The sequence below is a fragment of the Procambarus clarkii genome, chromosome 37 (genome assembly GCF_040958095.1).
Source record: "Procambarus clarkii isolate CNS0578487 chromosome 37, FALCON_Pclarkii_2.0, whole genome shotgun sequence".
Taxonomy (NCBI): domain Eukaryota; kingdom Metazoa; phylum Arthropoda; class Malacostraca; order Decapoda; family Cambaridae; genus Procambarus; species Procambarus clarkii.
In genome coordinates, this window is record NC_091186.1 from 25,894,207 (window position 1) to 25,919,421 (window position 25,215).

The 25,215-nt window shown below is 45.8% G+C and overlaps 1 protein-coding gene across 2 annotated transcripts in view; it reads right to left on the reverse strand.

The window, feature by feature from the left end:
- The window catches only part of sprt (PDZ domain-containing protein sprite), a 148,071-nt gene that overhangs the window by 60,625 nt on the left and 62,231 nt on the right, over window positions 1-25,215 (reverse strand). For both annotated transcript variants that reach the window (XM_045754666.2, XM_045754665.2), the window contains exon 3: window positions 17,981-18,071. In XM_045754666.2, coding sequence (XP_045610622.2) covers window positions 17,981-18,071 — 91 coding nt within the window. The remainder of the gene's footprint in view (window positions 1-17,980; window positions 18,072-25,215) is intronic.

Below are 25,215 nucleotides of genomic sequence, written 5' to 3' on the forward strand. Positions count from 1 at the left end.
TGTTCTAACTGCCTTTCTTCAGTTTCATATGAGTGTTTCAATTTCCGCTCGATTTCTTCAATCTCCCTATTTAAATTATTCCTTCTTTGACGGGAAATTCGTGTCTGCATAAGCAGTTCCGTTATTTTTTTCCTGCGTTTATAGTGTCGTCTGCGTTCTCTTTCTACGTTAGATCTCTTTCTGGCTTTCCTCAAAGGAACATGTTTCAGAGAGACTTGATACGCTTCTGAAGTCAGTTTTTCTATTCCTTCTGTAGGACTTGTATTACTTAGAACAGTTCCCCATGGAATGATTGTAAGTTCCCTGTTTATTATCTCCCAGTCTATCCTTTTATTATTAAAATTGAATTTACTGAATAGCCCCTCTCGCTTTATCAACGTTTTAGGTCTATTCTGAGTATTGATGGTCGTTTGCACTTCAATGAGCTTGTGATCTGAATATGTGGTATCTGATATCGTAATGTCTCTGATAATGTCTTCATTGTTCGTAAAGACCAGATCTAGAATATTTTCATTTCTCGTTGGCTCCGATATCTGCTGATTGAGTGAAAATTTGTCACAGAATCTAAGTAGTTCTCTAATCTGTGGTTGATTAGGTCCTGATAGATTTCCTGGTATAATATTATTGTTTGCTATTTTCCACCTGAGACTAGGCAAGTTGAAGTCACCTAGGAAGATAATATCAGGTATCGGGTTCTCCAAATTATCAAGGCTATTCTCTATTTTGCTTATCTGTTCTGTGAATTCCTCAGCCGTTGCATCTGGCGGTTTGTATATTAGTATAATCACCAAATTTATTTTCTCTATTTTTAATCCCAGTACCTCTACCACCTCATTTGTAACGCTTAGGAGCTCCGAGCATACAAGGTCTTCCCTAATATACAGACCCACTCCTCCATGTGACCTAATTTTCCTATCGCACCTGTATAGGTTATATCCTGGAATCCAGATCTCACTGTCCAACAATTCCCCTGCATGGGTTTCTGTGAAAGCTCCAAATACTGCATTTGACTCCGTGAGGAGGCCATTTATGAACTGTACTTTGTTGTTTGTTCTTGTTTTCAGTCCTTGTATGTTGGCAAAGATGAATGAGGTTACTCTATTAGTGATAGTTTGAATGGGAGACTTTTTCGGCAAGTCCATTATTCGTGGACATAATGAGTTTGTTCTGACCAGTACTGATTGTTGTAGGGCAGTTGCCTATCGTAGTTGTAGTTCCCTTTCGGTGTGTAATTGTATCTGTAATTCTGGAATGCAAGTGGATCTGGCATCCAGTTCCATACACTCTCCATGCTGCTCCTTTTGAATTCTCTGCCGGTCTGGTATAAAAAATTTAGAGTTTCCTCCAAATTCATTATCCTGCTTGCCACTCTTTATGTAGCGTTCCGTGCCTTTCACGTGAAAGTGTGGGCAGCTAAGGTCATAGCATTTTCTGTCCTCCAGTGAGGTTTGGCACATGTCAGGATGGAAAAACCTACATATTGATCCAAATCGACACTCACCTTTCCTAAGCATATTTAAACATTTTTTGGGATGTTGGTAACTGCATTCTAATCCTTTCTTATTACCAGCATATCTATGTCTGCATATGCCCTTTGCATAAAATTTGCATAAGTCTGTCCTTCTGTTCTGAATTGCTCTATCGGGAACCGTCGTAGTGTCTGTACCTATCGAGCTGTCAGTGCTGTCTGGTACACTTTCTAGTTTACTGTCATCTACATCCTGGCCTACTGAGTCAGAGTTTACAACTTCCTGAGTTTCAGCCTCAGTTTCATCCCTGACTATATCCTCCGCCCCTTGTATATTAATTTTGTTGTTCCTTTCCCACTCCTTCTGGATGGTTGGTAGGCTTCCAATGAATGATGTTTTCCGATCATGCGTCATGTTATCTAGAAGGTTTTTTTAGTTCAAGTTCAAGCATGTTTATTGATACAAGAAAAAATACATCTCAAAGAGATAGAGTAACTTAGGCTATTTCTGCCCTCCCCCCCCCCCCCCGACCAGGCCTGTTATTATAGATAACACACTCGCCCCGTATCTTACGAGCAATTTAGTGGCCTTGGTTCGAATCCTGGCCTGGGAAGATTGACTGGGCGTCTAACCTATCCTAACGTAACCTAATCTGCCTAACATAATTTAGTAATTCATGTCCTAATATAATAATATTAGTAAGAATTAAGCAAATTGGAAAGAAATATATGAAAATCCCTCTGCTTGTTAGGCAAATCGGGTCTTTGCTGGGCCAAGTAATGTTGTCCTGCTATTATGAGCGACACACACACACCCCGGGTCACGTGAAGGGGTTGTACCCTCTTGGTCTAAATCGACCACATTAGCAGCATAGGGACTATAAGCATGTAGTCACATAGGTACTATGTTATGGCGAGAACGGATTGAATGTTGATGCTGTGTAACTACCGTTAACAGTAGGCTCAGCACTGATATTAGTTATCAATCCTTATACTACTATGAAAAATCAATTGCAAGACAAATTTAATGTTTTTTAGCACTTAAGTGCTCAAAAATATATACAGTAAAAGATCTTGTACTTCATCAAGCCGATAATAAGAAACCCTAATGATTATACTTAATACAAAATATTCATGAAGTAAGTAATTCTCAAGGTTTCTATATAAATACTATTTTAATAATTTACAATTTTAAAATATTTTTAATATGCAGAGCTACACATTATATTTATAAAATATTGTAAAAATATGCAATTTTATATTTCAACCATAATAATATGGCCTTGAATTGTAAAATATTTATTTATTTAATTGCCTTTTTTTTTAACCTATTTGTATTCCCAGAACACAATCTGTTAACTATTTTGCAGCCCGATCCCCAGTTATCAGTGGGTGTACAGGAGGGAACAGTCAAGGAACCAAGCCCAGTCGTTCCACTCTGCCCAGGGTTCGATGTCCTAATAGACATGCGACACATTCTGATGTTTAGTTCCCAACTTCGTTTTCTTTCTCGAGTACCTTCAATATGAAATAGTTTGTCTTAGTCCTCCCTGCATATGGTTGTAGAATATGAGCACGTTCTCTGTGTAAGACACGTTCATGATCTCATCGCTGTGAAATCCAGACACCCCTCACCCCAGCTGTGAAATCCAGACACCCCACCTGTGAAATCCAGACACCCCACTGACCCCAGCTGTGAAATCCTTGACACCCCACTGACCCCACCTGTGAAATCCAGACACCCCACTGACCCCAGCTGTGAAATCCAGACACCCCACTCACCCCAGCTGTGAAAAATGCGAAATATGAAAGCAATAAAAGGCTTGAATATCTGTTTAGTGAAATCTAAACAAGAGTCTATACTTTAACGAAATTTATTTTGTTCTCTCATAACTGTGCTAGTGGGGGTTGAGCTTCGGTTCTATGACCCAGCCTCTTAACTGTCAATAAACAAGTTCCTGAGCCTATTGGACACTAATATCTACATTTCAAACTATGTATGGAATCTACCTCCACCACATCACTGCTTAGTGCATTCCATTTGTTAATTCCGAAGAGTATGGCTTGCCATCAGAAAAATTATCAATATACAATTTTTATCTGACTTCTGTTAGCAGGCAGAGAGCTCTCCCTACCCATACAGTTTTCATAGTAATCATTATCCTGCTAGTTTTCCCTGGAACACGACCCAAAAGGTCACCAATTACTGTCATGTGAACTTTTTACATAGCAAGTATGACAATTATCATATGCATTAATCTTCATATGCCTTTTAATATTATATAATTTAATGAATAAATTTAGAATCGACTGCAATAATTTATTTAAAACACGGAACATCTTGAAAGACGAAAGAATGTATAGCTTGTTCATGTCCGGATACAATAGCGTAGTTTCCCCGATAGAAAAGCACTTGCTCTTACGTTTTCTTTCATGAATTTTGATGGACAACTAAAGTGACCTGAAACTGGACCAGCGGCAGATACAATGGTATACTGATATATTTGGATTGGTCCACTGAATCTGTAACTAATAGACTGTTAGTAGACACCCAACCTACACATTTGAAAATAAATAAACTGGTAACATTTCAGTCCGTCCTGGACCATTATCAATTGGTGTCAGGAGAGTGAATGATGATTGATTGATGATGATTAAACCACCCAAGAGATGGCATAGACATGTTGCTGTTATAGCGAGAACGGGTTGTAATTATTAAAGTAGTATTTATATAGAAACTTTGAGAATTATTTATTTCATGAATATTTTGTGTTAAGTGTAATATTTATAATTATCTTTAGTTTTCCTCGGAGCTCTTTTTCTTTCCTGATATATATTTTTGAGCACTTAGGTGCTAAAAACCTTAATAAATGTATGTGTGTCTTACAATTGTTTTTTCATAGTAGTTTAAGGATTGATAACTAGTATCAGTGCTGAGCCCACTGTTAACGATAGTTACACAGCATCAACTTTATATAAGGTAGTGTAGCGACCAGACCTGTTCAAGTTCAAGCATGTTTATTGATACAAGAAAAAATACATCTCAAAGAGATAGAGTAGCTTAGGCTATTTCTGCCATCCCCCCCCCCCCCCCGACCAGGCCTGTTATTATAGATAACACACTCGCCCCGTATCTTACGAGCAATTTAGTGGCCTTGGTTCGAATCCTGGCCTGGGAAGATTGACTGGGCGTCTAACCTATCCTAACGTAACCTAATCTGCCTAACATAATTTAGTAATTCATGTCCTAATATAATAATATTAGTAAGAATTAAGCAAATTGGAAAGAAATATATGAAAATCCCTCTGCTTGTTAGGCAAATCGGGTCTTTGCTGGGCCAAGTAATGTTGTCCTGCTATTATGAGCGACACACACACACCCCGGGTCACGTGAAGGGGTTGTACCCTCTTGGTCTAAATCGACCACATTAGCAGCATAGGGACTATAAGCATGTAGTCACATAGGTACTATGTTATGGCGAGAACGGATTGAATGTTGATGCTGTGTAACTACCGTTAACAGTAGGCTCAGCACTGATATTAGTTATCAATCCTTATACTACTATGAAAAATCAATTGCAAGACAAATTTAATGTTTTTTAGCACTTAAGTGCTCAAAAATATATACACTAAAAAATGCTGTACTTCATCAAGCCGATAATAAGAAACCCTAATGATTATACTTAATACAAAATATTCATGAAATAAGTAATTCTCAAGGTTTCTATATAAATACTATTTTAATAATTTACAATTTTAAAATATTTTTAATATGCAGAGCTACACATTATATTTATAAAATATTGTAAAAATATGCAATTTTATATTTCAACCATAATAATATGGCCTTGAATTGTAAAATATTTATTTATTTAATTGCCCTTTCTTTTATCTGATTTTCTGAAAGCCACTAACCCTAGTGGCCTCGACGAGGACAGGAAGCCGTCGGCTTGTCGAAGGTCCCCTCTTTTGCCTTGATGATCTCTCCAGGTATATTTTGAAACTCAACAGAGTTTTGGCATTTAGGACTTGGGCGGGTAGGAGGTTCCGTGGGTTTTTAACCCTGTGGAGTGAAAACGCTTCTCATGTTCTGGTTGACAACAGAGGTACTATGAACATTAGCAGCATAGGGGTTATCTTCTTCTATAGGGACTATGTTATGGCGAGAACGGGTTGGTTGCCGTAAAGGAGAGAGTGGTTGTTGTTGTTATAGATTCAGCTACTCGAAACAAGTTCCAAGTAGCACGGGCTATGGTGAGCCCGTAGTGGACTTACCTGGCACTGGAACGGTGCTCCGGGGGAGAGTGGTATAGAAAGTCAATATATAAGGTAATAATGTGAGGTGAGTGTGAAAAGATAATCAAGGGGGTAATAGAAATAAAAAAAATCTGCAGAAATGGTGAACAGAAAGACGTAGGGTAAAAACGCAAGAGATAGCAACACCAGAGAAAGAAAGAGAGGCAAGAGGGGATAAAGCCAAGGCAGATAAAGTTTGTTAAAATATTAGTTATCCTAACCTTCTTACTGTGATCTGGCTTGACTTTAGCCCCTCTAGACGCTCTCTTTTTCTTTCTCGTCTGTTGCTCTTACTCTTGTTTCTAGTTCACCTCTTTTCTGTTTGCCATTAAGCCTTCTGCAGCTGTCTTTATTCAATAATATTCATATTAACTCCCAGGCAACCCTTTTCATATTATCTTATATATTGACTTTATCCACCACCGTATCTGTATGGGAGCCTCGTAGCCTGGTGGATAGCGCGCAGGACTCGTAATTCTGTGGCGCGGGTTCGATTCCCGCACGAGGCAGAAACAAATGGGCAAAGTTTCTTTCACCCTGAATGCCCCTGTTACCTAGCAGTAAATAGGTACCTGGGAGTTAAGTCAGCTGTCACGGGCTGCTTCCTGGGGGTGGAGGCCTGGTCGAGGACCGGGCCACGGGGACACTAAAACCCCGAAATCATCTCAAGATAACCACTCTTTCCTCACTCAACCTGATAATGGTCCGAAATACAGTCTGTTCTTACATATTCATATGTGTGGCTTCGGTGTCTAATTTTCATCCCCTTTATTGCTACTTACTGTCTGCAACTTTTAGCATTTCAAGGGGACTAATATATATATTGCTGTGTAATTTGCATTGGTGATGGACTGATTATTACTGCTCATCAAGTCATAATTTGCGTTATAATAATAATTACATTCGTAAAAAATCTACATTATTAAACATATTTGTGCAGTAGTTAGTATAGTCGGCTAAGAGCCGAATGATCCTGGATTCGATTCCGTGGTAGGATAGAGATATTTGGCCTCTTTCCTTACATCTGGTGCACCTGTTCACCTAATAGTAAATAATAGGTACCCTGACGCTAGGGGATTGTATTCTTGGAAAGGTCATTCGATGGTTAAGGGTGGGGGGGGGGGGCGATAACCTAAACATTCTGTCTATATCAATGCTAAGTCATTAAACACATCTATGGTTTAATATTTTATTATAAGAGGTACCCGGCTGCCCTGGGGGTCTCCTTCCCCCCTCTCTCTTCCCATTCTCTCAGAAAACTTATTATTACGAAGAGCTGAAAATGGTAACTCAACTTTATGGGAAATACAGCCAATATTTCAAACATAACTCCATGATAGTCGCATTGGAGGTCTTTATAAATGCCATTATTTCTTAAAGCCGACCGACCGGCTCACTTGGACCGACTCCTACTAATCCTATTACACTTCCATACCCCACATGTTTAATATGTGAAAGTTGGGTGAGTCCTAAGCGTCTAGACTCCAACCTTAGACACATACATGCAGTTTCCCTGAAATAAAGCACGTATTTCACTATTTTATTTTATATCTTGCTAATAAAACCTCTTTGTGCTGAGTAAGGGAAAATAATGTTCAGGTAATGGAGAAAATATTAAAGTTATGCAATAGGATCGAACTCGCATCTTTGGAATTATTGAGGCCAGGCGCTCATGATTCACCCATCCCATCATTGAACAGAACCTAAACGTCGGACCCGACTCGCCCATCCGACAAAAAACTAAGGTCACTGACGCTATTCCGCTCAGCGTTCACAGCGGACAACGGTAACCGTACAATCATCACCATACATGTATTGTGGATGATTGTGCGCGGGGCTTCATAGACGACACTGTTGTCACTATAACGTGAAATACATTTATTAAAATGTCCGTTATTTCATACCATAATGGTTAAGTTTCAAGGAGACATGATTCGTAATGACCAGTCACTGGACACAGTAAAGAATTAAAGTAAACTTTATATATACCTTCAGAAAACGGAAACACTTACCTTAAAATATTTTCTCGTCTTACAATAATTTCGAGTGATTCACATTATATATATTATAATGTATTTGGCAGTTTAATGACATATTAAAACTCTATGTAAAATTTAATAACGTAATAAAACTCAAGCAACAAGATTATAAAAATCAATTATTATTACTTTTTGTATATTAGATTTTTTTTTATTTTTGTACGTTCGTTTAATGTCATTTATTCTTTTATGTTCTTTAATGTTCCGTTAATTAGCAAGGTCATCACCTTTCTAATAGTCTTCCTTAGATTTTAAGTTTTAATTATTTTTCACCGAAAATCATTTTAAATAACTATTAATACTTCATCATTGACATGAACTTGTACCCTTTGAAAAAAATAGAGAAACATTGAATTATATGATTTTAAATCTTGTTGAGATGAGACATTTTAAAACGAAGGTTCAGTAGTGTCGCATAGGTTACCTTCATAAAGTTAACAGTCGAAATTCACCATGGAGAATATATAAATATATATATCTAAACCTAACCTCATTCCATATTCCAGTCAATTAGCCATAAATCAGAGCCGCCCCTCCGTTCACAGCTTCACTGACACCTGTAATTACTTTTGCTGCTCGCCAAGACGCTACTTACCATTTCCTCAAGTCACCGCTCAAATTATCATCTTCCCACACTAGCTCATCGTTTTCCCATTTTCTCACGATACACGACTCTTGCCAATTTTCCAAGAACTTTTCGCTCTATTTCCCATTTTCTCGCACCATGTATTTCGCTTCAAAGCATATATAGTTACCCATTCTTTCGACACTTCACTTTCTCTTTCCAAGGGCATATAAACCTTCCTAAACCGGGGTTCTTACTCGGGCGTTCCTTGTGGCTATGGAACCAAATAATGGTGGTACGGGAACAAGATCTCTGACTAATTAGAAACAAAAAGAAGGTTCGTTTAGAAATAACTATCAATATTATCAATACGGACTGATGCGGTTCCATGTTCTGAGTGCACAAAAACAGCAGCAATAATTTCACTGGGTGTAGCTAGCTTGTGCATTTGTGATGTTGTTTTTCTATAAATAAAAATGATAAAATCTTTATCATTTTCTTTCAGCCGTTCTGTTGCTATATGTAAATACAGCCAGCATATATTTACATACAGCTAGTACCTAATTGGACTGGTGACGATGGTGATGGCCACACAAGGTACACTGAGAGGTGTACCCCAGCATCTCCGTAAACATAAACTGAGAGTTTACATCAAGTCTGGATTATGTCCGGAACTAAAGTAAACTTGCTGCTTGGTCAGTGAACACCTGAGGTGGCCTCAATAACCCTCCAGAGGTCGACGGGTATTAGGTCCAGCACCATGAAGACAGTCTACCGAAGGAGTACTGGGTACTCCATTGGGGTCAAGTTGACACTACCTAATGATAGTGGTAGGGGCCCTGACAGCTGAGTGGACAGCGCTTCGGATTCGTAGTCCTGAGGTTCCGGGTTCGATCCCCGGCGGAGGCGGAAACAAATAGGCAGAGTTTCATTCACCCTGATGCCCATGTTACCTAGCAGTAAATAGGTACCTGGGAGTTAGACAGCTGCTTCGTGGGGGATGTATATCAAAAAGGAGGCCTGGTCTAGGAATGGGCCGCGGGGACGCTAGGAACCAAAATCATTCAAGATAACCTCAAAATAATCTAATATACCACAGTAACTTATAAAAGAAAATGGGACGGGAGTCAGTTCATTAGAAAACCAGAGTCTAAGACCCAACACCTCGATCCTGCAGGCACAAATAGGTGACTACCACTCGTCTATAATACCCTATAATATATAAATAGGTGAAAACAATCTATCCTACGCCTATACTATATAAATATATCATCTTCTAAACTCCGGGGAAGGGGGGGGGGACCTTTTACATGCTCAAATAACCCATTGATTATCAAGTCACTTTATTGCCAGCGGTCAGCGCTTTGGGACGTGACCTCTACGTACAGGTGTAGTTGAGGTAATATCTGCCTGGCACCCGTAACCCCCCTCTGACCGTTCCAGTAACCTTCACCACGGCCAGCACCCTCATACCCTATTCAGGACGGAAGGGGAAAGGGAAAGGGGTGGGAGGGGGGGCTGTAAGAGTATAATGAATGTAGGGGTGAGTCTTGGGGCCATGTTGTGGTGGACGGGTGTGGGAGAACGGTCGGGAGGAGGGATGGAAGGGGGGACTGCTGTAGGTCTGCGGTCGTAGACGGTAGGGGACGCTGAAGCCGATAAAGAGGGCTGTAGTATAGCCGGTATATTGTTGTTGCAATAATAGGAAGACCCTAAGATTGAGCCAAATGCTCACTTCAAAGACCTATATGGCAGGTATATAAATCCTACACACCTGTGTTCTGCCACTCGAGACATTGCAGACTGTCGCAGGACCTCCGGGAGACCACCGCAGCAGCAGCGGTACCGTGGAAGTCGCTATCGACCTTGAAGGTCGACTTCTTAAATAACCTATACATGCAAACCTCTTGGCACCTAAAAGGCGGGGCGTAGAGACCGAGACCTCACTGTGATAGTCATAGACAGGCACTTGTAGATAAAACTTGTCTCAGATAGATATTGATACATTTCCACACACACTTGTGCGAGATTCCTGTAATACCGGACCAACAGGGTTGTAGTGGATATGTGGGCTTGCGGAAGCCGCTCCGAGCAACAGCCTGAGGGAGCAAGTTAACACAGGTCAAGCCTGGGCCCCGTGTCGGGCTCAGGCAGTACAGGCACTGCCGTGGCCCTGTCCATGTATGTTCCAGTTACTGTGACGGCTGTAGCAGCAGGGTGGGTCCGCTCCAGGGGTGCCCAGGTGCTCTGTGTAAACAACAACTGTGCAACTTCCCCCCTCTTTTACCTCTATTTTTATTTGTACTCAACACATTTTATTCTTTTTACCCATTAGTTTTAAGCTTTAGTCATTAGTGTTTTTTCCTGCCCGAAACGCTTTGCGTAATAGTGGCTTTAGGCATTGTATGTACTAGCTCTTATCTATAAAGCCAACAAACTTTGTAAAATCTCTTTATGTATGTACCTTACCTAAATAAAAATTATTATTATTATTATTATAACGGTACTCGGAGGAAGTTTTGCCGTGTGAATGAGCGTGACCAATGTGATAGCGCGTGTCTTTTGTTACATTGTTATCCGTGTAAGATTTTTCCCGTATGTACAAACAAACAGGTGCACGCGCTCTCGCACACACACACGTCAAAAAGTTAAAAACACACACACATGAGTCTCAACTCAGCCTCCAAACATCATCTGGTCTCGGGATCAGGTCAACAACATGCTAACGGATGCCTTTCTCTCCACCCTGGCGTGACGAGGTTAGTAAGAACAAAAGTCTTACACGTATGGGGGAAAGTTTACAATGAGAATTACTTGATTATCACCGCAAAAGTGCCTCATAAAATAGGTTTGGCAATTACCGATACATATCAAATTCGTGAGTTACATTGTTTGGCCGCATACAAACATTCCGTTATACTAACAAGAAATGTTTATATCAAGTGGATGATACGATGACCAGACCACACACTAGAATGTGAAGGGACGACGACGTTTCGGTCCGTCCTGGACCATTCTCAAGTCGGTTGTGATGAGTCAATACTTTAGCCACGTTATTGTGACTCATCGCCTGCATGATACAGTTTGAGAACATTTTGTCGTGAAGCGGGAAAGTTTATTTAATCAAAATAATCGCAGTTTGAGGTCTAAGTTATTATGCTTCATCCCCAAATTCTACCAGTTCCCGGTTCCCGCCAAAAAAGTTAATCTGAAAATGGGCGTTTGTGGAAGACACATAGACCAGAGTAGACATATAGAAGACACAGCAAACCTCCAATCTGATGTAAATCATGTATTTCAATGGGTAACTGAGGACAACGTGATGCTCAGTGAAGACAAGTTCCAGCTTCAGAACTGTAGTAAAAAAGGATGAAATGAAACCCTGAGCCACATACAAAACCCAATCAAACCACACAATAGAGGAGAAAAATCCAGTAAATGCCCTGGGAGTAATCATGTCGAAAGATCTTACTTTTAAAGAACACAATAAAGTAGCTGTTCACAACGGCAAGAAAAATGACAGGCTGCATAACAAGAACCTTTCAAACAAGAGTTGCTAGACAAATGACGATACTTTTTATAGACACTATCTCTAGAGGGGGGGAATATTGTTGTACACAAACAGCCCCTTGTGAGAGTCGCACCCTATCTCAAGAACGGCGAAGAAGGTTAGGTAGAGAAATAGAAACAATTGAACGGAAGCTACAAGAATCATACAAAACCCAGGAGAGGCAAAGAGAGCAAAAGGCCATCAGTGAAATAGAGAGAAATCCGAAATATTTTTTCTCCTATGCAAAATCAAGATCAAAACCCACATCTAGTGTCGGGCCCCATCTCCCTTTCCATCGGAAAGGGAGATGGAACTTTCACCGATGACAACAAAGAAATGAGCGAGCTACGATCACTCATGAAGGAGTGATCCATGCAGCCCCATTCAAGGTACAAAACTTGCTGATCTGGAGAACGTGTGAAGTACTTTTAGCGCCCAAATCATTTAATAAATCGTGATACATAATAATTTACCACGTGAAAAATATTAGAGTGGTTCCATATTTTCTCTTCAGAACCAGAGGGCATGACAGAATCTGGAAATTAAGAAGCAAATGGGTATTCTCAAGAAAATATTATATAAATATTAAGGTGCCAAGACTCCCTCCAACACCCTCCCTCTAAATATACGAAGCTTAACCATTGGATCACTTTTGTCATACAAGAGGGATCTCGACCAGTACCCCTTCGACCACACCCTTCGACCACACCTTCGATCACACCCTTCGACCACACCCTCGACTAATCAGTTCAAGGGTGGGCCTATACCCTTTATCTGAGTGTTGGCTGCTGGTGGAGGCAATATCTGCTCTCCCAAAGATATGATACACAAACTCTGCATTATGCAACACGGTAGATCACTGAGTGCAAATTGCTTGATCAATACAAGACTCAGCAAATGTATAGAGCACCACTTCAAATAATATGGCAGTGTGACAATAGTGAGAGAGAGACAGTACCCAAGAGGTTCAACATCTTATCATCTAGCAAGTAATACAAATATTTTCCTAACCTGTGATAAAGGTGCTTTAACTATTGTAAATATAATCTATCTTGAGGTTATCTTGAGATGATTTCGGGGCTTTTAGTGTCCCCGCGGCCCGGTCCTCGACCAGGCCTCCACCCCCAGGAAGCAGTCCGTGACAGCTGACTAACACCCAGGTACCTATTTTACTGCTAGGTAACAGGGGCATAGGGTGAAAGAAACTCTGCCCATTGTTTCTCGCCGGCGCCTAGGTTCGAACCCAGGACCACAGGATCACAAGTACAGCGTGCTGTCCGCTCGGCCGAACGGCTCCCCTTCTATCTAGAACGATCTAGAACAATTGTGACATGTAGGATATACAGCATTATGTTATAGTGATTTGTGAGCTCTTTGAGGGACTTAATAGAGGGTAGAAATAGCCTTTAGACACTTTTATTCTTTTGTGATGAGTTTGATTGTCTCAGTAAATTGACTGGAACTTTTCCTTCGCTCCGGCTGGTCCTGCCGGTGTCCCAGATACCTGGGACCAAGAAGGTATTAACCTGAGGTAATTACACGACCATCAACCCATTAAACTATCAACGGTATAACGAGAAAAGCTAAGAACTGGAGGGGCGTATCAGCCAGAGAATAATTAACACCTGAGCCACCCGCAGGGTTATACAAGAGGCCCTCCCACTGGGGGTACACAGGAGGCCACCCACTGGGGGTACACAGGACGCCTCCCACTGGGGGTACACAGGACGCCTCCCACTGGGGGTACACAGGATGCCTCCCACTGGGGGTACACAGGATGCCTCCCACTGGGGGTACACAGGAGGCCTCCCACTGGGGGTACACAGGAGGCCTCCCACTGGGGGTACACAGGACGCCTCCCACTGGGGGTACACAGGACGCCTCCCACTGGGGGTACACAGGACGCCTCCCACTGGGGGTACACAGGACGCCACCCACTGGGGGTACACAGGACGCCTCCCACTGGGGGTACACAGGACGCCTCCCACTGGGGGTACACAGGAGGCCTCCCACTGGGGGTACACAGGACGCCTCCCACTGGGGGTACACAGGACGCCACCCACTGGGGGGTACATAGGACGCCTCCCACTGGGGGTACACAGGACGCCTCCCACTGGGGGTACACAGGATGCCTCCCACTGGGGGTACACAGGACGCCTCCCACTGGGGGTACACAGGACGCCTCCCACTGGGGGTACACAGGACGCCTCCCACTGGGGGTACACAGGATGCCTCCCACTGGGGGTACACAGGATGCCTCCCACTGGGGGTACACAGGATGCCTCCCACTGGGGGTACACAGGACGCCTCCCACTGGGGGTACACAGGACGCCACCCACTGGGGGTACACAGGATGCCTCCCACTGGGGGTACACAGGACGCCTCCCACTGGGGGTACACAGGACGCCTCCCACTGGGGGTACACAGGACGCCTCCCACTGGGGGTACACAGGACGCCTCCCACTGGGGGTACACAGGATGCCTCCCACTGGGGGTACACAGGATGCCTCCCACTGGGGGTACACAGGATGCCTCCCACTGGGGGTACACAGGACGCCTCCCACTGGGGGTACACAGGACGCCTCCCACTGGGGGTACACAGGAGGCCTCCCACTGGGGGTACACAGGATGCCTCCCACTGGGGGTACACAGGATGCCTCCCACTGGGGGTACACAGGACGCCTCCCACTGGGGGTACACAGGAGGCCTCCCACTGGGGGTACACAGGAGGCCTCCCACTGGGGGTACACAGGATGCCTCCCACTGGGGGTACACAGGATGCCTCCCACTGGGGGTACACAGGAGGCCTCCCACTGGGGGTACACAGGAGGCCTCCCACTGGGGGTACACAGGATGCCTCCCACTGGGGGTACACAGGATGCCTCCCACTGGGGGTACACAGGAGGCCTCCCACTGGGGGTACACAGGAGGCCTCCCACTGGGGGTACACAGGATGCCTCCCACTGGGGGTACACAGGATGCCTCCCACTGGGGGTACACAGGAGGCCTCCCACTGGGGGTACACAGGATGCCTCCCACTGGGGGTACACAGGATGCCTCCCACTGGGGGTACACAGGACGCCTCCCACTGGGGGTACACAGGAGGCCTCCCACTGGGGGTACACAGGAGGCCTCCCACTGGGGGTACACAGGATGCCTCCCACTGGGGGTACACAGGATGCCTCCCACTGGGGGTACACAGGAGGCCTCCCACTGGGGGTACACAGGAGGCCTCCCACTGGGGGTACACAGGATGCCTCCCACTGGGGGTACACAGGATGCCTCCCACTGGGGGTACACAGGAGGCCTCCCACTGGGGTATACAAGATGTGTAACAGAGCGTGTATTGATAACCTTCGCAAGATCTTTACCTTGAAGAAGTTCGGAGAAGCAATGTCCCCGCGGCCTTCTGGCTGGTGTCCTGGTCAACCAGGCTGTTAGACGCCGCTGTTAGCAGTCTTGACGTATGAATTACAGCCTGGACGATCAGGTAACCTTTAGAAGCAGTAATCAAGAACACTGTTGAGCACCGTGAGAGGTCTGCTAGTATGCCTCTTGTGAGTAGTGTTGAGAGTTTAACACACCAGCAGCTGTCCTCATACATTAAATTGATAATGACATAGACTGAGAGGTGTAGACCACTTCTGGGTGTGTATACAGTTTACCTTAGTCCCGGACTATGTTGAGGAGAGAGGTATATATTTGCTGGTTGATCTGTTTGCTATGGTGGTGGCCTTAATATTCTTTCAGAGGGCGATAGGCCTTAAACTCTTGATGAGGGCTTAGGGCTGCTCTTGGTCGTCTGGGGACTCTTGGTGGGGGCTTAGGGCTCCTCTTGGTCGTCTGGGGACTCTTGGTGGGGGCTTAGGGCTCCTCTTGGTCGTCTGGGGACTCTTGGTGGGGCTTAGGGCTCCTCTTGGTCGTCTGGGGACTCTTGGTGGGGGCTTAGGGCTCCTCTTGGTCGTCTGGGGACTCTTGGTGGGGCTTAGGGCTCCTCTTGGTCGTCTGGGGACTCTTGGTGGGGGCTTAGGGCTCCTCTTGGTCGTCTGGGGACTCTTGGTGGGGGCTTAGGGCTCCTCTTGGTCGTCTGGGGACTCTTGGTGGGGGCTTAGGGCTCCTCTTGGTCGTCTGGGGACTCTAGGTGGGGGCTTAGGGCTCCTCTTGGTCGTCTGGGGACTCTTGGTGGGGGGCTTAAGGCTCCTCTTGGTCGTCTGGGGACTCTTGGTGGGGGCTTAGGGCTCCTCTTGGTCGTCTGGGGACTCAAAGCCCAACATCAAATTACAAAATACAACTGGAGGACAGAGGAAGAACACCCAGACCCAACCTATCTACACTACATGGCAGTCAACCAACCAAAGTCGTGGTTGATCACAGCATCAACGCGCGTTGCTACAGCACAGAAGAAAGTGCAGTTGCGTTGCTGCACTTTTGTGCAGTACGTTGCTCGTGATTTATGCCCCTGCTTTATTCGATGGTGAGAGAAAACGAGAATGGTTGACCACACCACACACTAGAATGTGAAAGGACGACGACGTTTCGGTCCGTCTCAATCGACTTCGAGAATGGTCCAGGACGGACCGAAACGTCGTCGTCCCTTCACATTCAAGTATGTGGTCTGGTCAACATACTTTAGCCACGTTATTGTGACTCATCGCCTGCACGAGAATGGTGAATTATTCAACAGGTTTTCTGTTAGATAAAACGAAGCAAATGAAATGTGAGTTCAGGAAGGCAACATCACTAGATTTAAAGAAAAGGTATAAAATTAGTTGAGCAATATAAGGCATACAATTCAACAGCCACTGACTGTATTAACTACCGAGAGACATTGGGCTACACTCCAGATCATTCGTGTACAAACCGAGAATCCTGAGACTAGTAGATGAACAAATAGACTAGTAGATGAACTAGTAGATGAACAAATGAACCGTTTGTTTTACCGCTATGCGCAGATCAGAACACACACACACACACACACACACACACACACACACACACACACACACACACACACACACACAACGATTCGAGAAAGAGACCTGGGAGTGGATGTGACACCTAATCTAACTCCTGAGGCACATATAAATAGGATAACGACAGCAGCGTACTCTACACTGGCGAAAATTAGAACTTCATTCAGAAACCTAAATGAGGAAGCTTTTAGGGCGCTTTACACTGCCTACGTGAGATCCGTCTTAGAGTATGCCGCGCCATCATGGAGCCCCCACCTGAAGAAACACATAAAGAAACTGGAGAAGGTTCAGAGGTTTGCGACGAGGCTTGTCCCAGAGCTACGAGGGATGGGATATGAAGAGCGGCTGAAGGAACTGAACCTTACGACACTAGAGAAAAGAAGGGAGAGAGGAGATATGATAGGGACATATAAAATACTCAGGGGAATTGACAAAGTGGAAATAGATGAAATGTTCACACGTAATAATAACAGAACGAGGGGACATGGGTGGAAACTGGAAACTCAGATGAGTCACAGAGATGTTAGGAAGTTTTCTTTTAGCGTGAGAGTAGTAGAAAAATGGAATGCACTTGGGGAACAGGTTGTGGAAGCAAATAATATTCATACTTTTAAAACTAGGTATGATAGGGAAATGGGACAGGAGTCATTGCTGTAAACAACCGATAGCTAGAAAGGCGGGATCCAAGAGTCAATGCTCGATCCTGCAAGCACATATAGGTGAGTACATAGGTGAGTACACACACACACACACACACTCCACCTGTCGTGGAGGCTGACTCCATACACAGTTTCAAGTGTAGATATGATAGAGCCCAATAGGCTCAGGAATCTGTACACCTGTTGACTGACGGTTGAGAGGCGGGACCAAAGAGCCAGAGCTCAACCCCCGCAAGCACAACTAGGTGAGTACACACACACACACACACACACACACACACACACACACACACACACACACACACACACACACACACACACACAGAGGAAGAACGAGGACACTGTAGCGAGGATAAGGACTTCAACTAAACGGATGGTTCACCGGGCGTTCATGTGAACACCGAGTGAACACCAGGTAGGGGTTACTCACCAGGGACACGGAGCGCCCTCCCAGCTGGCCATCAGGGACGCTGCAAGTCTCCAGGGCTGAGTGCACAGAGTGCAAGCTCTTCTTGGACGACCTGCCCACCGGGGAAAAATAAACACGGATTAGACTAGTTATTAAGAATTTGCTCCACTTGATCGCGGGTGATGGAGAGGCGCCCCCTAGTCTCCCAGCAAACCTATTGGGTATGAACAAAGGTGCGTTAAGTACAAGGGAGGAATATAATTAGCTGTGGCAGTATAATGATTACTGTAATGAGTATACAGAGCACTTTACGGAGTATAATGAGTTCAGGGAGTACAGTCCAGTGAGCACAAACTGTTGAAAGGAGAGTTATGATTGCAAGGAGTAAGGAGGCGAGGAGGAGAACAGGAGGAATGAGCCAGAGAAGGTAAGGTAAGGTAAGGTAAGGTAAGGTAAGGTAAGGTAAGGTAAAATCATTCACGGTGTTCGGAATGGCAGCTCCCGGCGACTACAGCAGGCGGCTCCTGGCGACTACAGCGGGCGGCTCCTGGCGACTACAGCAGGCGGTTCCTGGCGACTACAGCGGGCGGTTCCTGGCGACTACAGCAGGCGGCTCCTGGCGACTATAGCGGGCGGTTCCTGGCGACTACAGCAGGCGGCTCCTGGCGACTACAGCGGGCGGTTCCTGGCGACTACAGCAGGCGGCTCCTGGCGACTACAGCAGGCGGTTCCTGGCGACTACAGCAGGCGGTTCCTGGCGACTACAGCGGGTGGCTCCTGGCGACTACAGCGGGCGGTTCCTGGCGACTACAGCAGGCGGCTCCTGGCGACTACAGCGGGCGGCTCCTGGCGACTACAGCGGGCGGTTCCTGGCGACTACAGCGGGCGGCTCCTGGCGACTACAGCGGGTGGCTCCTGGCGACTACAGCAGGCGGCTCCTGGCGACTACAGCGGGTGGCTCCTGGCGACTACAGCGGGCGGCTCCTGGCGACTACAGCGGGCGGTTCCTGGCGACTACAGCAGGCGGTTCCTGGCGACTACAGCGGGCGGCTCCTGGCGACTACAGCAGGCGGCTCCTGGCGACTACAGCAGGCGGCTCCTGGCGACTACAGCAGGCGGCTCCTGGCGACTACAGCGGGCGGCTCCTGGCGACTACAGCAGGCGGGTCCTAGCGACTACAGCGGGCGGCTCCTGGCGACTACAGCGGGCGGCTCCTGGCGACTACAGCAGGCGGCTCCTGGCGACTACAGCAGGCGGCTCCTGGCGACTACAGCGGGCGGCTCCTGGCGACTACAGCAGGCGGCTCCTGGCGACTACAGCAGGCGGCTCCTGGCGACTACAACGGGCGGCTGGAAGGGGATAATGGGAGACTTGGCGGAGTGTGGCGGCGGCCGGATGGTGGGTTGTGGTGGGTGGCTGGTAACTCGTCACTGGTGGCGTGGCGGCAAGCTGGTGGCGGCCGGCTGGTGGCGTCTGGCAGGTGACTGAAGGCGCGTGGCTGCAGGCGTGTGGAGGCGCGTGGTTCCCGCCAACATGATAGTCTGTCCTCGACAATTCATTTTTTTTTTGGGTTTCACCCCGCCAGAGGTCCTCGACTCTCCGGTCATTAAGAAAAATAGCTGGAACGACAGAAGAAGCTTGGAGGAGGAGAAGCAGCTTGGAGGAGGAGAAGCTTGGAGGAGAACCAGCTTGGAGGAGGAGAATCAGGTTGGAGGAAGGGAAGGGAATCATCAGGGGAAAGCACCAAGCCATTGCGACTATATAGCACTGGAAAGGGATCAGGATAAGGATTTGGGATGGGACGCGGGGAAGGAATGGTGCCCAACCACTTGGACGGTCGGGGCTTGAACGCCGACCTGCATGAAGCGAGACCGTCGCTCTACCGTCCAGCCCAAGTGGTTGGTTTCAGGTTGGAGGAGAAGCAGCTTGGAGGAGGACAAACTTGACATGTTTCCGTCACCTGATCAGCCTGGCTGTGATGACTAAGTGGCCTTGCATGATACCAAGAGTCTCACATGTCAGGTAATGACCAAGCCAGACCCTCCATGCAAAGTTACGATCGGAGAACTCTCGGAATCGTCTACAGGTAATCTACAGTCTAATTTTTGTAATTGGATTCCATCTGTGTCCCTCATTTGCGTGTGCCACCCATTCCGAATAATGTGTGCTTGTCGGTCTTGTCTATTCCAGTGAGGTATTTTGTATGTTGTAATCATGTCTCACTTTAACTTTTGTCTCCCAGTTGCATGTGGATGGTGGGGAGCGGTTGGGCCGTAGGAGGTGGGAGGAATGTTGTCCTACAAAAATCCTCTCCAGGGCAGCAAGCAGCGAGGCTGACTCACCGCGGAAGTCTCCCTTCACCCCCCCCCCCCATCTCGCTTCATGCAGGTTGGCGTTCAATCCCCGACCGTCCAAATGGTTGGACACTATTCCTTCCCTCCCCATCCCATCCCAAATCCTTACCCTGATCCCTTCCCAGTGCTATATAGTCGTCATGGCTTGATGCTTTCCCGACAATTCCCTTCCCCCCCCCCCCCTCTGCTTTAGTGCATATAATTGGTCATTAGCGACCTTCACAAATGCGTTCATCGTACTGAGAAGTTCAAGTAAGTTTATTGAGACAAGAAAAACAAAAATACATCTCAAAGGGATAGAGTAGCTTAGGCTATTTCTACCCCCCCCCCCTCGTACTGAGAAATGAGCTTGAATGAGAAATCTTACCAAGCTTAAATGCTGTTGTTAAGAATTATGAACGAATTTTTTCCCGAGTCTCTTCGTTAACGGCATATAAGAAAGAATTAGGGGAATCTGCAGAAGGTTTTATATGGGTTCATACATGGCAGTTCATTTTTTTTATATCCACCCAAACTCGTTCATATGTCTAACCTACGCTTGAAACAAACCAGCGTGCCTACGGCTGTTATGTTACCCGATAATTTGTTCCCTAAATCAAACAACCCGGTTTCCAAACTATTATTTATTCAGGCCTTTTCTAAATCTAAAGTTACCCCATTTATATCCGTTGTTTAGTGTTGTGTTTTGTGTTAAATATAACTTCTTATATAACACAACATACGAAAAAAGGAGAAGAAAAGCTCCACAACTTTGTCTTAAAAAGCTTTGTCTTTGACTTGAGAAACTTAGTCTTTGAAAAGCTTTGTCACAACTGCTCGACGAGTCCACTTGTAGACATGTCGGGAGTCGGTCGGCCGAGCGGACAGCACGCTGGACTTGTGATCCTGTGGTCCTGGGTTCGATCCCAGGCGCCGGCGAGAAACATTGGGCACAGTTTCTTTCACCCTATGCCCCTGTTACCTAGCAGTAAAATAGGTGCCTGGGTGTTAGTCAGCTGTCACGGACTGCTTCCTGGGGGGTGGAGGCCTGGTCGAGGACCGGGCCGCGGGGACACTAAAAAGCCCCGAAATCATCTTAAGATAACCTTAAGATGTTATAAAATAAAATCTATCCACTCAACCACAAATTCTTCGGAAGCTGTTGTTACATTTTACTTAAAAAGAGTGTTGAGGTGGGCTGAATGATGGCTGGGCGAGGTGTCTAGGAAAGAGGAGTGTAGGGAGGTGGGTGGGTGGTAGGGTTCAATTTCAGGTGGGTTGAGGATAGGAGGTGGGTGGACCTGGTGGCCGGGGCCCGTGGTGGGTTGGTGGAGGCCCTCAGACATCAACCACAACACACAAACAGCACTAACAACACTAACAACACTAACAACACTAACAACCATCATTACCGCTGGTTCCCGTCGGCGTCTGAGTCACGTCAGGAAGCGAGTTGCCGTCTGTCAAAATTGCCCAAAAAACAGTTTCCCACAAGACTATTAAATATTTCTACATCTCTTCCCACGCTCTGCCTTCGGAAGGGGTCCGTGTCCTCCGGAGCGGCGGCGGAGACACGCTAGCCACCGTCGAGGCATCGAAGTCCAAGAGAGATATCCCTTTGACATCATTTTTTCAATAAGGTATTTAATTAGTGCTGTCTTGGCATCCTGATTGTCACTTGGGAAGCAACAGTGTGGTGGTGGTAGTGGTGGTGGTTGTGGTGGTGCTGGTGGTGCTTGTGGTGGTGGTGGTGGTAGTGGTGGTGGTGCTCCGGTGCTGCTGCTCAGGAAGTTACCTATCAGAACTTACCTATAAGTGGAAATGAGCTCTAGCTCAGGATGGGACTGGCTTCTACTACTTCTTCCGTTAGTACATTCACTTGTTCGTTCAGGGTAAGAGCATTTCCTTACATCTGTTCAACTTAATTACGTTTCCAGTTTTCATGTATGTTCTCTCGGCCTAACGAGGCTGTCCTCCAACTTGTATATTTCCCTCGGTATCGTGTATGTTGGGATTATATCCCTTCTGTCCTGTAGGGTTTTGAGATCTAGTTCCCTTAACCTATCCTCATAGCTCAACCCTCTTAGGTCTGATACTGATCTTGTTGCAAATTGCACTCTTTTTTCAATTTTGGTTCTATATGCTTCACAAAGTGCAGATTTCATGCCATGGTCGACACACCAATCCATGATCGACACACCAACCCCTGATCGACACACCAACCCATGGTCGACACACCAACCCATGATCGACACACCAAGCCATTGTCGACACACCAAGCCATGATCGACACACCAAGCCATGATCGACACACCAAGCCATGGTCGACACACCAAGCCATGGTCGACACACCAAGCCATGGTCGACACACCAAGCCATGGTCGACACACCAAGCCATGGTCGACACACCAAGCCATGATCGACACACCAAGCCATGATCGACACACCAAGCCATGATCGACACACCAAGCCATGGTCGACACACCAAGCCATGGTCGACACACCAACCCATGGTCGACACACCAACCCATGGTCGACACACCAACCCATGATCGACACACCAAGCCATGATCGACACATCCAAGGAACTCTCAACATCCATTTCACTGTTGCCATATTTTTACCCATTCCAAATTATTTTCTAAACTGTACAAAAAATGTTAAATAATTGACAACACATTTTTTTATAAAAAAATCTATTAATCACAGAATGGAACCGGTTCGTCTGGAGAGGGTATTCACCCTTATTGACTGAGAAAACAATTAATCACCCTCTGGGCTGTTTGGCATTCAGTGTTTTTTGGGTCTTTGTGTTTTTAAATGCGTACGTAAAAAAACGAGGCGGGTCTTTGAATTACACTTATACCGGTGGTAGATGGTGGTGAGTAGATGTAGTAGAGGTAGCGTAGTGCACGAGCGAGTAGATGAACGTACAAGGCTTGTGTGTAGGTGAGGAAGAGGGTAATGTGGTACGTAGCAGTGTGAGAGATGCACTTGAGAGACTTTCACACACACACAAGCAAGTAGATGGACTTAAGAAATTTGTACAGGTTCCTGAGCCTATTGGGCTCTATCATATCTACACTTGAAACTGTGTATGGAGTCAGCCTCCACCACATCACTGCCTAATGCATTCCATTTGTTAACTACTCTGACACTGTACTTACGTAATTGTGATTCCGGGGGTTGAGCTCTGGCTCTTTGGTCCCACCTCTCAACTGTCAATCAACTGGTGTACAGGTTCCTGAGCCTACTGGGCTCTATTATATCTACACTTGAAACTGTGTATGGAGTCAGCCTCCACCACATCACTGCCTAGGTGATGTGGTGGAGGCTGACTACACACACAGACACACGCACACAGTGTGTGTGTGTGTGTGTGTGTGTGTGTGTGTGTGTGTGTGTGTGGTGAGAATATCCTGTATCACATCAAGGTACAAAGGAGAGTATAGAGTGATTGTCTGAATTTAGACTAACCAGTGTCTGCAATAATAGATGTCGGGGGAAGGGACGGAGAGAGGAGGGGGAAGGAAGGGGGAAGGAAGGGAGGGGTAAGGGGAGAGAGGGATGGAGGCTGCAAGTGACGAGTGAAGATCTGATATATGAGAAGTGCTGCTTAAGGCTGCGTTTTATCAAGGAGGGCAACACATCTAAGAGTCCTCCAACTCTCTCTCTCTCTCTCTCTCTCTCTCTCTCTCTCTCTCTCTCTCTCTCTCTCTCTCTCTCTCTTCTCTCCCTTCTCTTCCTCTATCTTCTGTTCAAGCAAAGTTGACGTTGCAGAGGTTGGCAGGGTTGATTAGGCACGACCAGAGGGGAACTAAGTAGATTAGACGAGACCGGAGGAGGTAGACAAGGGTAGATTAGATGAGACTGGAGGAGGTAGACAGGGTAGATTAAACGAAACTGGAGGAGGTAGACAGGGTAAATTAGACAAAACTGGAGGAGGTAGGCAGGGTAGATGACGAAACTGGAGGAGGTAGACTAGGGTAGATTATACTAAACCGGAGAGGTAGACAGGGTAGATGATATAAGACCAGAAACAAACAGTACAGACCAGAGAACATAAGCTGAGGCACAGATTCCAAAAGCGACTTTCAGCTTCCATATTCTGTGGTGTGTTGAAAGAAGTAAATAATGAAATTCCCGTGTTCGGTGCCCAGGAGCTTAACGCGGTCCTCCTGGACTGACCCCCCCCCCCTCCCCCCAGGATGCAACCCCCACAACAGCTGCCTAACTCCCAGGTACCTATTTGCTACTAGATTGAACACAGGCATCAGGCGGAAGAAAACGCTGTCCAAGCATCTTATATGTTGTTATCATGTCCCCCCCCCTATCTCACCTTTTCTCCAGTGTGGTAAGGTCCAGTGCTCACAGTTTTTCCTCATAATTCGATCCCTTCACTTCCGGAGTCAGTCTCGTTGTATAATTTTGGTCATTTTATAGCTTCTCTTTGTCTTTTTTCATGTAAGGGTTCCATGCTGGGGATGGATTTAAAGTTGTGTATGGCTCACGAGTCTAAGCTGTATGTAGAGTTTACCTCCATCTTTTCACTACATGGCGCATTCTAATTCTTCATGTATATATGAAAGCGCCTGTGCATGAATGCATATATATATTGTACTTAAACATACGTACAAACACACATGTATATATCTTCATGTATATGTATGTTGACCAGACCACACACTAGAATGTGAAGGGACGACGACGTTTCGGTCCGTCCTGGACCATTCTCACAATCGACTTGAGAATGGTCCAGGACGGACCGAAACGTCGTCGTCGTCCCTTCACATTCTAGTGTGTGGTCTGGTCAACATACTTTTGCCACGTTATTGTGACTCATCGCCTTCATGTATATGTAGATATGTATATATCTTCATGTACATATGAAAGCGCCTGTGTATGAATGCATATATATATTGT